General features: G+C 33.3%; 1 protein-coding gene across 11 annotated transcripts in view; it reads left to right on the top strand.

Moving 5' to 3' along the window:
* Positions 1-16,701, top strand: part of Khc-73 (Kinesin heavy chain 73) — a 559,564-nt gene that overhangs the window by 506,166 nt on the left and 36,697 nt on the right. For 8 of the 11 annotated variants that reach the window (XM_067082029.1, XM_067082027.1, XM_067082025.1 and 5 more), the window contains 2 exons: positions 6,717-6,882; positions 12,354-12,425. In XM_067082029.1, the coding sequence (XP_066938130.1) occupies positions 6,717-6,882; positions 12,354-12,425 (238 nt within the window). The remainder of the gene's footprint in view (positions 1-6,716; positions 6,883-12,353; positions 12,426-16,701) is intronic. The other 3 variants (XM_067082031.1, XM_067082030.1, XM_067082023.1) reach the window with 1 other exon arrangement.

Below are 16,701 nucleotides of genomic sequence, written 5' to 3'. Positions count from 1 at the left end.
TTCAATAAGCTTTTTCTCATAGATTGTCTTATGATTGCCTTTCCTTCTATAACTGCATACTAATTACTTTCTCTCCATTTTTATACTTTTTTTTCCTAAGCCTTTTTCATTTTTCTGTTTGCGTTATAAATAGACAGCTATTTTTTCACATATGGTATTTGGGTATACACAGTTTACATAGTCTACTATTGATGTTTCCTATCATTAATGAAAAAGGCATTTAATTCTCTTCAGGTTTTGTTGTCATATTTCTTTGTGGATCCACAACTTTACATTTGTAGGAATATTTTAATGAAGTCAAGAAGTGTATTATTTATGTTTGGAGGCATTTGTTATATTTTATCTTAAAATGAATACTGTACTTATGTAATTTCATTGAAGAGGTAGCCTCCAATCATAAGTATCAGTTGCCTTTGTGACCATCTTACTAAGGAAGCACAGGAGCAGAATTTGCAATAGCGTTGCAACCAATTATCATAAAAAGTTTGCAAGGACTTTAATTTTGTAATTTTACATTAATTATTTGACAAATAGTTGTGATGTGCAGAAGGTTATGCAAAAATATGCAATATACTTATTTTATATTTGGTAATAAGAATGTTGTGTTAAGACAGTTTATGAAGTGAATGCCCATTTTCACAATTTTCACTCTGTCATCATGTTAGCTGACTTAGTTATACAGAATTAGCAATAATAGGTAGTGTAAATTCCATGGTTTATCAATTAATTAGGTTTTATAAATAGATTGCCATATTTGAATAGAAAGTTGTATGTGTGACAGACTTTAAATTACGTAGCAAGAATAGGAACTTTTTGAAAAGTTAGATGCATTATTAGATTATTTGCTTATTGATACTTCCACTGTATTCTTACTTTTCAAGTTTGTAATAATAGTTTTTCTACTTGAAAAAAAAATCACTGAAAACTATTTTTGTGTGAAATACAAACCATTTTCAAGTCTACAGTGTTATAACTTTTTACATCTCAAAAGGGTATTTATCATTTTATTGGTAGCAGAGGATTTTGAAAAATATCTGAAAAGACTGAGTATGGTTTTATAACTTTTATCTTACCTTTCTTTTCAAGATTATTAGATATTAAATGGAATATTTTGTTTTAATGTATGTAAAGGATCTGGTAATTTACAAAGTGGATTATTTTAATTTGCTGTATATATTCAAAGGTTTTTTATATGCTTTAAATTTACTCTGTGGTTTTCTTTTCTTTACACAGTGTGATTATCAATAAGCTTAAACATGAAAGAATTGTTATAGAATTATCTAGGTAGTTTTGTAACACTGTGACGTATGCCTTTTACGGGATGGGCATGCATGTTGTTGAGTTTGATGTTGTAAAATACATTTTCTCCACACTTATGAGTACAATGTAAACTTTAGGAGAGCTGCAGTACAAAAAAATTTTCCATATCACATGTATGTAGTTCCTGCATATATGTTTCTCAAAATGTTGCAAATTACTAACCACTTGGATCATACATGTGTCATTGTTGTTACTGTCCAAATTTTAATATATTCAGGCTTTTCATTAAGCATATTTGAGCTTGTCAGAACATAAAGCATAATGTTTACAGAATTCAGACAGGCTGTTTTTGATTTTGTGCCTCAATTTATAACATTTACTTTGTAATCATTTCAATGCTGTATGGTAATGCCCAAATTCTAGATTTTAAAAACATTTCCCCAATATTCTGGATAAATTTTCAGTTTAATCATAGTGAATTATCAATATAATTTAACTGTGAAAAGCTATTCATACACACCCCTAGTGCATAGGTATGCTCTTTTTCAGTCAGACACTTGTAAGACCTTTCAATCAGAACATTTAGGGTATGATCAGAGAAAATACAGTGATGTTTCTTAAAATGCTCAAGGAAAATACAGTATTTCAAACATTACTAATACATTATACTGTACTTTCCCTTATGTTTTGGTCACTGAATAACACATTGACTTTACAGATAACAATCAGATTGTGATTATTGTATTGTAATGTATTAGTCTGAATATTTTGATGTTTATGGAAAAGGTAGTTATTGTTATAAAGGAATTAGACCAATGAATTAGAATTTTCTATAGATGACTATAGAAAACTAGAATATATAAGTGCCTTGGTTGTTGTTAGGTACTACCCTCTGTATTAACGTTACTGTGGGGCATTCAGTAATAGCTAGGTTATGCAATGCAACATCACTGAAGCTTTTACCTGCATGATATATTGAATCATTCCCTGCTTACTGCATGATGATATTCATTTAGACTAAGTTAGGTGTTGCACATTGAACTAAAATACCAAGACTTCCTTTATTATAAGAAACGATTATGATAATTTAGCAATACACATGGCAGTAGCATGGTCTTTGTAGTGTATACTCCAAATCCCTAGAAAGAACAGGAGACATTTGGATATGTATATGGCTGAGATTCACATTTTTCTACATGAAAGTTACACATTTTATTCATTTACATTTTTGGACTATCATGTGTCAGTGTTTCTTTGAATTTCATCAGTTGATTGCAGCTACAGGAAGAATCAATACTATTGACATTTTGAATCTAAGGTATTTTTTGTTTTCAGTGGTATTGTGCACCCTGTTTACTAGGAATTCACAGATTTTAAGTGTTTGTGCACTAGTGATGATGTCATCAAATGCAAGACTAGTATTTGTTGATAATGTTGCATTGAATAATGAAACACTTCTCAGCCACTGACGTGACAAGCAAAATCTCACAATATAGCAATTTTTTCTTACTGCAAGGGTAATGGTGAGAACTATCGTAGATATGAAATTAGAATACTATCATGAATGTCAGCAGAAACTCCGTGAAAAGTATGTAATTTAATTCACACCCTCTCAGTGTTACAGTGAATCATACTGTACTGTCCTCAATTACAAAGTCTAACTTTCTCAGAGCTTGTATTATGCAGACATTGTTGCAATTCCTATCTCTTATATAAATATGAAGTATCAGACAGAAGTTTACATCTCATATTAATGTAATGTATGTGGATAGCCTTTTGATGGTAATGCGAGCTTTGCACCTAACGATAAGATAGCAACATGACAAGTAAGTCTCATTGACACACTCATAGGCCTTGAATATAGGGTTTGTTCTTGGGTGAGAAGTGAAAATTGGAGTAAAGAAAAGTTCAAGAAGTTGTAGAGCTTAGTAAGTGGTAAGGGACTGAAGGGAGTAGCTATACAGTGTCATTAGTACTGATTACAGTGCAGTGGTTATTGCATTGTAAACTTTAATGTTTCTCAGTATAGTTTCAAATGTATTCAGTTTCTTTTCCATCATGACATTTAAGTTTACATGTGTTGCCTATACAGTACCTGAAGATAAATAGCCATCATATTAAGCTGGAAATTTGTGATTACATATTGCTTAAAGTAACTGAATGCCAAAAGGATTCTTGATTATATTATATATATATATATATATATATATATATATATATATATATATATATATATATATATATATATATATATAATTAGAAGATACCAGCTGATGACTTGTTTGAGCACTAATTGAAATTTTTTGGTGCCATCCCCTCAGGCAATGTTATGCTTATCCAAGTATTTTACGCCTGTCCAGAGGGAAAAACTGACTGAAAGAGGTTGGATGTTGTCACTGTAATGATTCACTTTGAAGGACCAGTTTAAAAGATTTTACTCACATAAGTTGAGACTAGTATTATTGCATTGCAACTTTTTATCATTTCCAGTAGTAGAATAAAAAATTAAGACTTGGTGTAGTTTACAGTAGTAACAACTTTTTACTCATAGTTGACCAATGTCAGGAGATTTAAGATTTATTAGGTTATGATTGTTACTTCACACACTCCCAAACTAGAGAAATAATATTGTTATTCTCAGACTGATTTGTTTGTTTCTGGGTAGACTATACCCAGTAACTGCGAAAGCATCCTCGAGTAACTTATTGCATTACAGTATCATCAATTTCAGATATTGGTTATGTAATTTACATGTTTACTTATTAGAGCAGCTGTTGTGAAATGTAACAAAAACAAATTCATGAAGATTTCTGGGTAAATTGTTGTCTGCAACCATTACAGCCACATGCACCTTCACATGCTTTTCCAAAAAGGCAAATGAGACTGCAGATTCATCAAGTTGGCTTCCTTTTCACCAGCACTAGAGCATTCAGTCATGTAGATGCGCTTAATCTTTTCAGATCAGTCATACCTTAAGTTACAGGACATGCAAGCTAACAGTTTCTAACAAAGCTAACATAGGGATGTATTAGTTAAGGAGTTAATTACTGGAAAAATGAAAATTCTGCTCCTAGAAAACTGATTTGACATTTTGGGAAAGAATTCTTGAAGCAGAAGAGCCTGAAACAGATAGCATTAGGAATTAGGATTTTATTATCTTCAAAATATAAACCTTCAACACTTACTCACCACTTAGTAACAGAAGGTTTCTTTCGTCGACAAGAAAAACACACACACATACACACATGGTTCAGTAAAGGAATGCTTGATTACCCTTAACATCAAAAGATGCACTTGTTGGAGTTAATATACGTAAGTTGAATAAAAAATGCTGATACTGCTGGAATGCTTGGAAAATATAAAATATTTTAAAGAATAGAACATAAACTTTCAGAAATTCTATACTTTTTTTGATGATTGATTCAAGAATTTTGTATTAGCTACTTGTACTTGTGTATTATATGACATTCTCTTGTGGTAAGAATAGGATTACTATACTGTAAGAATGTGCAAAGTCCGTGCAGTGTAAAGTTATTAACTAATATTGCACAAGTATAAAAACTGTATGTGAAACTGTAAAATAATGTGTTGTCAAATATCTTTATGTAATGCTTAATGTTTGGTGATGTCTGGAAAATTATGTAAAGTACTATACTGTGTTAATATTAGGGAGACATTGACACAAGATAAATTTTTACAAGTTGCCTTTTATATTTTATGTTAACATATTTTGTCTTTAATTGCCGTAACATTATTTGTGTGTTTAGATGTGCTTACAGTTAATGATTTGTATCGTTACTTATCAGTGAATTGAGTTGATATAATTGCTTACGGTAATGACTGTTCCAATATTGATGGATGCTGCTTTGTCTGTAGTTGCATTTTCCATATGCTATTTTACCTGGCCAGGTACAGTAAGGTTAATATCACCTGGGGAAAACAACAATGAAAATTTGGATGTTCTGTTTTGAAGTTTTTCAGAGTTCCAGTAAGTAAAATCCTGGGCTTTCTGTGGAAACTAAAGTACAGTTAACTGGTATTTTATTGTTTGTGTAAGAAAAATGTAACTTTAAAGGAAACTATAAGACTGATTAGTATATATATATATATATATAGTACTTTAATATTCTTCAAAATTGTCCATATTACCAAAGATAAAGTACAGTATGAAGTTATATATTACACATAAGGTAGATTGTCATAAAGATACAAAGATATGTTCACATACAGTAAGCTCTCACCTTTACGCTTATTAGTGAATCACAGTTGATGTTCAGTGTACATTTAGAATGTTTTGTTGATATGTCATTGCTCTTTGTTCATATGCAACAATCTCTTCATGGACGTTGTGTTCATTTTATTGTTATCGAGATATGGGAATATATGAAGTTATTGTATTCTTGCTTTTCAAGCTTTTCTCCTCATTATGTATTGCATCAGTGCAGATTATTTTTTTGGCAGGTGGGAATATCTTGCCAAAATCTCTTAATGAAATATACTTTTCCAGTTGCAGAGAAATGAAAAAAACAAAGGCTACCTAAGCTCACAGCAATTTAGAAAGCTGAGATATTCATGTGTTTGGATATCACTCATGACCCCTAAAGATGCCCATGTCTCTAAAGAATACTGTGAATTGTTTCCGGGTTCTTCACTAATCTTTCATCACAGCTTTTGTTGTTTAATTAAGTGGTACATACCTTGTTCAACTGTACAAAATGTTATGGCACAGTTAATAGTTTGAAAGATTTATTTGGTATGCTTATTGGATATTAATGAACAATGCATGGTCTGCTGATATGTGATCTGTAGATGTTTAATTTGCTGAAAATATGTTGTGACTTCTTTAATTTTTCCTCTTGTATTGCTGAAAACACACTGTTTAGCAGCCATAACATTTAAAAGTCTTAATAGTAATTGCCATAGCAGTTGTAGTGACTAAACTTCTTAAATGCATTATTTTCAACTTTCAAATACATTCCAAAGGTGAGGTTAGCCCATCTAATATGTACTCATTTGAGAAGAACCTCAGTTTCACAGGGAGATTCATGTGATTTATGATGAGTCAAATGAAAACCACGGCAGGATTTTAGCATATTTTTTTAAGATAAACTGCAGGTATTCATATAACAGGTTCCTGTGTATTCAGACTTTTCTCATTAGTTTTATAAGTACTGTGAATTTATTCTTGCCCTTAAATTTTATAGGTGTGGTTCTTAATTTATAACCGGTATGCGTTAGTATTATATTTTACAATTGATATTCAGCACTAAAAGTAAAAGTGAGAGCTTACAGTAGAGAATATTAAACTTGAGTTTTAGATGTTCACAATACAAAGACAAAGCAGACTACAGTATTACCTCCATTTGTGTAGGTTTTATATCGGTTAAGGAATTATGCACTTAGGAAATACTCCCTTTCAGTTATTTAACTTAATTTCTTTTAATGGCCATTTGCAGTTGTTTGGAAGTCTGGATGGTGGCTTAGACAGTGTCACGCGTTCAGGTAGTGTGATGGACCTAAATGCTCAACTTATATCTACACCCACACAAAGTTCACACCATTCAGAGAAAAATAAGCATCGTTATTCCCTGCCAGGCCCAAGTGAAAGACCTTTTGGATTGTGTAAGTGTTTGGTATTTTGAAGGATATATTTTTTTCTCTAATACACAACTAACATGATTAATAATTTTCAGGTGGAGTGCTTATTTCTAAGTTGCATTGGGTATATTTATGCTTGGGGTATGGCTTTTTGCTTTGTCTTTCTCTTTTTTCTAATCTAGTTTGTCATCTTTGAATACATAAAGACTTTTCAATAAAATGAATATCTATTGCAAATTAAAGAGTCTGTCATTTGAAGTCCAGGAATTAGACATTCAGTAGAAGTGGATTATTAAATACTGAAAGAGTTCTTATTTTTACATTTGGTGCTCTCAAGGGTTCAAACATGGTACGATCTTGAATGTTCTGACCTTCACGAGCTCTCTCTTTCTCCTCTGCACCCACCAGCTTGATCCACACAGATGTTCCACTGCTCCAGTTGCTGATTACTGCATAGTGTACCTTGCTAGGAAAGTCATGGAAAGTTGATTTCTTTGATGTAGGTCTAGGCTAGGGAATTATAGTAAGGATATCCCCCAAAATGCTATATAGTTAATGGAAGAATCCCAAATGATCCCTGAAGTTATGCACCCCTAAGATTTGCTAACCACCAATTAATGTCAACCAAGTCAAAGGCGATGTTGTAAAAAAATGCACAGAAACAATGGAAAACATTAAGGAATTGCTTTTATGCATGTTGATGTTTGCTGCCTGATGTCTATGTTGAAACTGATCCCATTCAGTCACCATGAAGGAATCATTAGATGACTAAATCTTAATATATAGCTTATACTTTCATACCAAAATGGCTTTTGTAATAAATAATGGATAGAACTTCTTTGAACTATGTAGCATATTGTTTTTCTAATATTGTAATTTTTACGGAGATAGAGATTATTTTCTTTTAGGGACACTGTTTTGCTTCATAATTTACCATTCAGTTCGTGTTATTAGTCATGCAGAGAGTGTTTGACATTTTACTTTTTGTATGAAGTTGTATTCAGGTATGCTTAGGTTGTATAACATTGGTTTTCTGTGTTATACAAGAATCATATATTTCCGTTGAAATTTTGTTTCCCAGGCTATCATATTTTTTTCCCTCAGCTTTGAAATGCTGGAGAAATGCAAAAATTTTAACCATATTCTTTACTGTGGTTCATTGAATGCCGTAAATGATTGGTCATAAGTCATTGACCATCTGCCTAATGCAATCTTACTTGTGATACATTTATTTATAAAAATAAAATTTGGATAGTGAGCTGAAAAGCAGTTCTATTTATCATCAGTGCTTGAACATTTCTTACATTTTGAATGTTGATTTACTGCAACCAAAAGGAAGCAAGAAGTATCTTTAGAAAATGTACAAGTTTCTGCATTTATTGTTCTTTAGGAGACATATTGTATATGAGGAAGAATCCCTCCCACAATATAACATCTACCTATGCTACCAAAGATTATTAGTAATCTTGTATATGAGGAAGAATCCCTCCCACAATTTAACATTTACCCATGCTACCAAAGATTATTAGTAAAGTATTTTACTTATTCCAGCTCAGTAATAGTACACATATACAGTATGCTGAGACTATGTATTTATTATTAATATATTAGCACTATTACTAAAATTAAAAGACCAAAGACTATGCTATTAAATACAAAGAATACAGAAGTGATTAAAGAAGTATACTTCATGGATTGTGCAACCTCCTTGAAATACGCTATGGAATAGAGTAAGAATTTTCCACAATATGTGAGTGTACTAAATAGTAAAGGACTCTGGTGTAGAAGAATACATGGAAACTTATAAAGTCATTAAAAAAATACTGAAATCTAGACATGATGTGGTAGCCACATCAAACAAAAGTCTCTTGCATTAACTAATGTAAGAAGAAGAAAAAAAGGATAGGGGAGAATAAAAATTTTTGGAAAGGAGATAGAAGAACATTTAATTACTTATATTACATTCAAGATGAAAATAGTCATAGTTGTATGTACTGTATTCAGGACATCCTGAATGCATACAACTGTAAACTTAAGAATCATGTAGTGGGTTAAGTAGGCAAAACTCTCAGCCTTCCCTGCTACATGCCTCCGCCCCTTGTTAGCTTTTCAAAGTCAGAGTAAATGAGGAGGAGAGAAGAGTAAAAGCAAGATATTGGAGAACTGCATCTATGAATTTGAATGCTCCATTAAAGCTTAACATACTACCTGGTACTGAGTCTATGCGTGCATTCACTTAGGATTTCCTCGTCTGTTTTAATCTTATTTGCAATTGGACTTAATACATAGTTTTCTTTGATAAATGTAATTACAGTTATCACATTTCTTTCTTTAATATTTTGTTTTTTCTTTCCCTTTGTACTTCATTTTATTGAATTATGTGGGTATACTATATTAATGCTTAACTGCATTCTAATTTTTTAATATTCTCAGCAGAAACGGTGAAATGTTATATGCCTATGCTTCTAATATACCCTCAAATACAGTACTGAAGTTAGGTATTCATGATGGTTGTTAATTAATGTTCCTATTTCATGCTGCAGATTTAAAACTAAAGTATTGTAGTCATTTATGTGGTTAAATTATGAAGCTTTCTAGGTTATTTTAATACAAACTATAAAGAATACATCTCAACAATGAAAGCCTTTCTGTGAAGTGTGCATTGATGATAGCTTTATGTGAAGAGGTACAAAATACTGTATAGTGCAAATAAAGTCTGCATAGGACCAAGTAGTATGAAAATCTGTTTATAAAAAGGTAAATATCAATGAAAAAAGCAAAGCTATTTTAGAAAAGGCTTGTGTATATTTTATTAGTATTGTGATATCTGATATTTTACAGCAGGGTAATGTGTTTGCTGCTGTTGTAGCAGACTTTTAAAAAGTCTTTGTATCTGAATTTCAGTGTTAGGAGTCTCTGTCAACTTTCCATGACTTAGCCTATACTATAATTTTATGGAATTTCATGATGGGCATTTTCTGCTTTAGTGTAGTTGACTCAAATCAATCGGCTATTTTAAAGTTATCAAAGATAAATTTTTCAATTTAAGGTAGGAGTTTAGAAATTTGTATGATTTTTGGTGCAAACAGAAATTACTTGAAAAATTTTTGGTAAAAAAAATTTAGAAGCAGAATTCTTACGGAAGCCTGCCTATGAAATTACCATTGACTGTAACCATCATTCAGTATAATAGATGTCTCACAGTTAACTTGATGAATTTCCTCTGAGTGTTAAATCACGGTTTGTTTGTTGTTCCCTTTCCCGGCTGTTTATAAAGAGGTACTTGCTCTTAATATCCAGATTTCAGAGGAGACTAGAATCCTGCTTGTCATGGACTTGAATGTGTTGGTGTAAGAAGTATTGTCAGTTTGTACATTTTTCTGGTACATTGGTTATTGTAAACAACAGTACATTAAATTTATAGAAAACTGAGTGTAAGTCTACTTGAAGATGGGTGATCTGAATGTGTGTATCCCAGCTTTAATTTATGCAGAATGGCTGGTATACTGAATGTTATTAATTCCTTTTAATTATATTGAAATTGTCTGTCTGGTTAATGCATTATTTATCTAAATATGGAAGTGATGACAGATTGAAATGCAGTGGTGTACAAAGCTCAGATGAAACTGAATGTCTTGAGCATGAAGGATTTTAGTTAAAGCTGGTCTGGGTATTATTAATTGTCAATGTATCATGAATTTTTACTGTTCTTTACTTTAAGTCATTTACTATTAAGGTTTATTTGCAGTACAGTACACAATATTAGGTGGTCATTCAGTTTTCATAGATCAGGATAGCACACTTACAATGTAGATGAAAACTGAAGTCTTGTTTTATCATTCATATTTTGATTGTATGTTTTCAGATTAATTTTCAACCTCATTCATCTCTCAACAAACATACAGTAATTAGCAGTCACATGCTGTTTTTCTGAACCATCCTGTAGCTTATATATCAGTGAATACCAGTATTTTTTCTGTAATTGTAATTTGTAGTAATTTGAATCTCTATTTTATGCCTCAAAACTTCGTAACTTTGAAAAGATAGCTTTGTCAAAAAGATAATTGAATTTTCCTGAGGTGTATGGGTCTTTGCCTTGGGCTTTTAGCAACATTAGAGATTATTAATCAGACTTAGTAATTATCTTACCAGGAAACCAAAGAGCTGTAAGTGGGAATGTTGTTGTTGATTCGGTTACCTTACTTTTGTAGGTTAGGAATATTTGTTCAGGTGGCTAATAACTTTAATTTGTAAATGTGAGAGCAATTTGAAGTAAATACATTTAGCAGGAGAACTTTTCACTCTGGGAAATGTCTTTGCAATTCTGTTTTAGTATTGTGAAGCTGCAAATACAGTAAAAAGATCAGATTTGTTTTCTTGTGTTTGTCAGGGAATATTTTTGGATGGGAATCTGAACTTTTAGTAGCCTCAATAAAGTATAGGTACTTAAAAGACATTCCCTGTAGTCGGTTACTATCAACAGTATGCCTTCTGTAATGTCATAAAGGCTCACTGTGGCATCCCTTAGGGCCCGCACATATTTGCTTTATGTATTTTAGTTTTCCTCAATTCCTCTCACTCATTCCATTAGGCTGTGTTACTTCCTCCATTTCCAGCTTCAATTTTCTCCCTTCATATAAGAATGGGTCATTGATGCTAGCTGTATGGCAGTCTAGAAATCTGACTCAGTGGTCCAGTTAAACTTATTTATAATTATATCTGAATAAATTAAAGGAAGATATGCTTTTCTAAAGCACCTGTATTGTAAGGTGCTATCAGAATTTTGATTTTCTGTCGTAGCTTACTCTTCGGGGTATGTTAAGCATATGTACATGAGGATATGCAACCATGTTAAAATGCACTCTAACCAGAATGTTAAGTCATATGGATAAACTGTATGGTTGGCCTGAAGGATCTGTCGTTAAATAAGGGGTGGAAAATAGGAGCAAGGTAAAGGTAAAGAAGTTGGGCAGATACGTGGAAAGAGATCAAGGGGAATGGCTGAGAAGCCAAGAGACAAGAAGCAATATAGTTGAGGGGCAAAGGGATCCTGCAAAGTACCTTTAGCACTGCAAACCTTGTACCATTGTTGAGTGCTCTATCTTCCTGGTATGAAAATGAGCAACTAGGGCTTATGATCTGAAATTTACAAATGGAACTTATTGTACATATTCTAACATAGACACAGGTTACGATCATACTGTTAATCTTGGCTTCCTTGGCTCTATCTTTTCTGTGTACTAGGTACTAACCAAAACTATAATTGTATTTAGATTTTTGAGTGATAAAACACGTAATAGACACAACTATTAACTCATAGATAATTATTTTCAGGTTTTAATAACACATGTGCTTGAATTATTTTCCATAAACTAAATATGACTAACAGTTTATTAGGTGCCACTCCTCAAATGAGAACCTCAGCCCTTTTACAAACATTGTTTGTGGTTCGTTTGTCCTTAGGGGATGCTAATCTATTGTGGTTGGTTTTACAGCTCGTCCTACGTTCCTCAATCTGAACCTGAACCTCAACTCTCTCAGACTTCAGGGATCCACTCCTGCCAAGTGTATGTGCTGTTTTTGTCATCCTTAGTGTATTTGTTCTCCCATAGTAGCTGCTGCATTGTATGATTTTGAAGTATTTTTGTATTTTTCTGATTTGTCACTAACTGCATCGTGGTCTGAATTCACTCTTGTTCCAAGAGAGACTACTTAGAAATGCTGCTAATTAGTTCTGAAGCTTTCATTAGAATCTAGTTATACACTTTTTTTTATTTGATCTTCCTATCACAGTCTGTAGGTACATCAACTAGCTCGTGTAATCCATGTAAGCATGAATCAGATCAGTGGTTGGCTAACTTTTGTAGAACTTCATTAGTTTACATCTCAAATGCGAAAAAAATTTACTTCGTGATACTGGTTTTTGGGGGGTTTTATAACTTGATAATCATACTTGAATGACTTTGCATAATACATGTATGTACTTTGTCATCTAGCATTCTCGTTGTTCCATTTGTGGGACCCATAGAAAACAAGTACTGTACAGTATTATTGCCTTGGGGGAAGGGGGTTTCATTCATTGAATAACAGTTGAATAAGCTATAGCAGATATGAAATTGAATTATGGGGCAGTTAATATTGCTGAGATTCATACTTATGTCAAACAAAAATAAGAAAAATGCCATTTAATTCCCAGTCACCAAATTATTATTAATGGTCACTTTTTATTTCTTTAATTACTGATTGCTGACCACTGGTTTCAATAATGGTACTCTAATTCATTGCCATACAGTTAAAAGTTACCAATATGTTTTTTATTTTAGACAAACAAAATCTTATGTAGCATGCATGTATAGACATTGTACTATATAAGATTTTTTGTATTTTGAATAGAATTTATTTGTATGATTTTATTAGATACTTTATGTGAAGATAATTTTGCATCAAGTGGTTCGAAGATGTAAAATTTTTTCTCCCCACTATGATGTGAAATAATGTGATGAAATATCCAAAGCAGCAGCATTAAAATACCAGATATCAAGAGCAGACACTTCTCAGTGAAAAAAACCTTGGCCACATGATGAAGCATGTAAGGTAGAATTAAATTTGTTTGATTTAATATATAATTTTTTTCATTATACAATACTGAACATAGTGTACCATATTTGCCAGCATATAAAATGCATCTTTGCATAAGACATCCATATTTAACAAGGATAATTTTGCCAAAAAAAGGTACACATGATTTTGTGCATGCAAATAGATATGAACTGAAAGCAAGTAAGTACGATAAAAATTTCAAATATTTTCAACAAATAGTATAAAGGAAGCAGCAAAGTACAGAAAGTGAATGAACTCTCAGAGATAAAGTACATGCAGAAAAAGCAAATATTTGATTGCATATTAATGAAGAAACAAACAACAGTTAAATATTTAAATTGTTCTAATGAAAATGTGATATTTTGATTTCTCAGTCTGCCATATTAATGAAGAAACAAACGACAGTTAAAAATTTAAATAATTCTAGTGGAAATGTGATATTTTGATTTCTCAGTCTGCCACATTGCATATGGCTGACATGTAACTGAGGAATGTTATAATGTTTCCCTAATATTTCTATGGGCCTTTTTGACTTGGATGTTAAACACTGCTTACTGAAAGTGAAACATTTATTAAATATTAAAAGAGAGGGGTTTGTGTGACCTTCTTGCTAGACACGTGCCCAGTTTATAGATCAGATTAGTACTGGTGATGGGAAAGTTAGCTTGCTTTACCAATCCTTGGCTGGACAATCACAGACAATTTAGGAGTTTATTGAGCTCATTCATGAGTGGAATAACTTTGGGAAGTGGTAACAGCTTTGTACTAGCCCCCAGTCCCGTGTATGGAGTTAACTTCTGGGAATTCTCTAGAGGCGCTTCCTTGGTCAGTTACTATAGTCACAGTTAGCGTGTGGTGTTGTGGAGGAGGTTAATAACCTTATATGTGGGTCAGGAAGTCCCTTTGCATGTAGTGGATTATACAAATTCCTTCTCCCACTGCTTTCATACCAGAGGAGGTTTTTGTAAAAAAACCTCCTCTGGTGCTGAGTGAACCAGCCTGAGGGCTGTCTACTGATCTCCCATTTTTTTTAGAGATTATGTCAGAGTGGTGTACATACATTCATCACAGTAGAATTGGTTGTGTTGGAGACCATTACTCTGATGTTTCCCTGGACCATTTTATGGTTTAACCTATGGTTATCACACTAATGGTCTATGCTGTGTCAGGCATCTCGTCTAGTACAAGATGGCAATTATGGAGACAATTGGTGTCACGGGGTAGGGTCCTGCCCTCCCTGGCACTCCTAAGTGTCATCCACTGGGCAAACTTGGTTCTCTGTAGGACAGATAGATTTGTCTTTTTCTTGGAGAAAGGTTTGCGTATGATTCACCTATCACTTTGGAACTGCTCGGTGTTAGTTTTTCTCCACATTTTTTCTGAGTAGTGTGAGGATTGTGGTGGATCAGAGAGTCACAAATCTTGGGATTCTCACATCATCAGTACTGCCTTTAAACTATAGGGTTTAAAGGTCCCTTCTGCCAAACTTCTAGGGTTGGTAAAGCTTTGCATGTCATGGTAATTCAGAGATAAAGCCTAGCCCTCTTCCTCCAGTAAGATAGAGATTTGCTGTGTCTTTTTATCCATCTCTCTGGCAGTGCCTGGTAGGGAGGAGAGGAAGAAGGTGGGGTAGCCAAGGGTGCTATTCTTCACTGCTAAGATTAGGGGTTACCTCTCTCACCTTTGAGACATCTATAGGCTCTGCTTAAAGATGTTGTCTTCACCTCTCTGGTACATCAAACAAGTTTGGCATTTCTCCAAATTCATGAACGTCTTGGTTCTTTTCGCAGAGGCGGAAGTAATAAAGGAGAAGGGCGCCCTTAGAAGTTAACGAGCACCAATTCCCTGGTTAAACAATCAAGTTTCTTGGTAGGGAACACAACTGGGGTTAAAGACTGATGTTCAACCTCTCCCCAATCGAGTGTGTTACAAACTTGTTTTTGCTCATATTTTGATGGGCATGGTTTGGTTACCAATCAAAGAGGGAGGGGTTCTTACTTTTGAGAAAACTAGAAGACAAAAGATATTCCGGTATAAAAGGCTCTGGTTGTTATACCTAGGAAAAATACAAATGGTTTTTAAAAATTTGTTATTTTTATTTTACACAAACTAGTGAAAAGGAGGACACCACTGAAAAACCGAACTGAGAAAAATGTACATTTATTGAACAATTATCTTATAGTACAGGCAAAGAATGTGTGTGTGTGTGTATGTGTGTGAGTGCATTTTTTTTAAGTATGGCTCACAACAACTGCAACAAGTCTCAAGATGTATCCCTGTAAGCACCATTGCCACACTATTTAGCAAAGGTGGAAGGAGTCCAAGGAGGTGGATGGCTTTCAGCTAGATAGGATGTGGCACTATAGCGTAGGCTAGGGAAGATGGGAATGCATCCTTGTAAATTACAAGGCTGTACTTTTAATTAAGGTTAAGGGGTGGGAGGAGATCTAGGGGGCAATGGCTCGCTGCCCTAGATTAGGTTAGGGAAAGTGAGATCAGGGAAGTAAAGTTAGATTGTGCCTTCTGTATTTTACTCTGACTTATTCCCCACCCCATCCCCACAAGGTCAGGTAGGATGTGACACCCTATGTTAATTTAGGGACAGTTAAGTCAGGATCCATCCCTGTATTTCCCTATTCCTATTTTCCACTGTGGTCCCATGTAATTATTAGATGTAAGGACAGTGTCTGGTAGGTTAAGGGGTAAGTGTTATACAGTATATGAAATAGTGGTTTTGCCACTAATAATAAATGATAAAATATAAAAACACCATAGAGAATACAGTAGTATGCAGTAATAGAGAAGAAAAATTAAGGAAAATTGGAGGCATTGTTATGCATTTTTACCTTTGGCTTTTTCAGTACTTTAGTCATGTATTATTGATACTATAGAAGAAGCAATTTGTGTTTACCATAGGGTTACCACTATTCATTCAACTCTGAGCATAGCCTACATCAAGTTTGTACTTTCAGGGATTGGCCTGTGATCAGTAATACAACCTTGTTAGATGCAGGGTAATTTTTCTTATATTCCTTTTTTGAAAGAAAAAGCATTCTATTTACTGGCAAATATGGTGTACTGTATAAAGAAACAATACAGTTACTAAGAGATCATTTTAATAAGAGATAAAGGAATGACCCATAATTTCCTTGATATTTGGTAGATACCTGTAACACTCCAGCTTTTGTAGGTACTGTACAGTAGTCCTTTTCCTCTTTTTCTATAGTATTTGATATGAAAAGA

This window comes from Macrobrachium rosenbergii, chromosome 37 (genome assembly GCF_040412425.1).
Source record: "Macrobrachium rosenbergii isolate ZJJX-2024 chromosome 37, ASM4041242v1, whole genome shotgun sequence".
Lineage (NCBI taxonomy): Eukaryota > Metazoa > Arthropoda > Malacostraca > Decapoda > Palaemonidae > Macrobrachium > Macrobrachium rosenbergii.
This window is presented reverse-complemented; position numbering and strand designations above follow the sequence as displayed.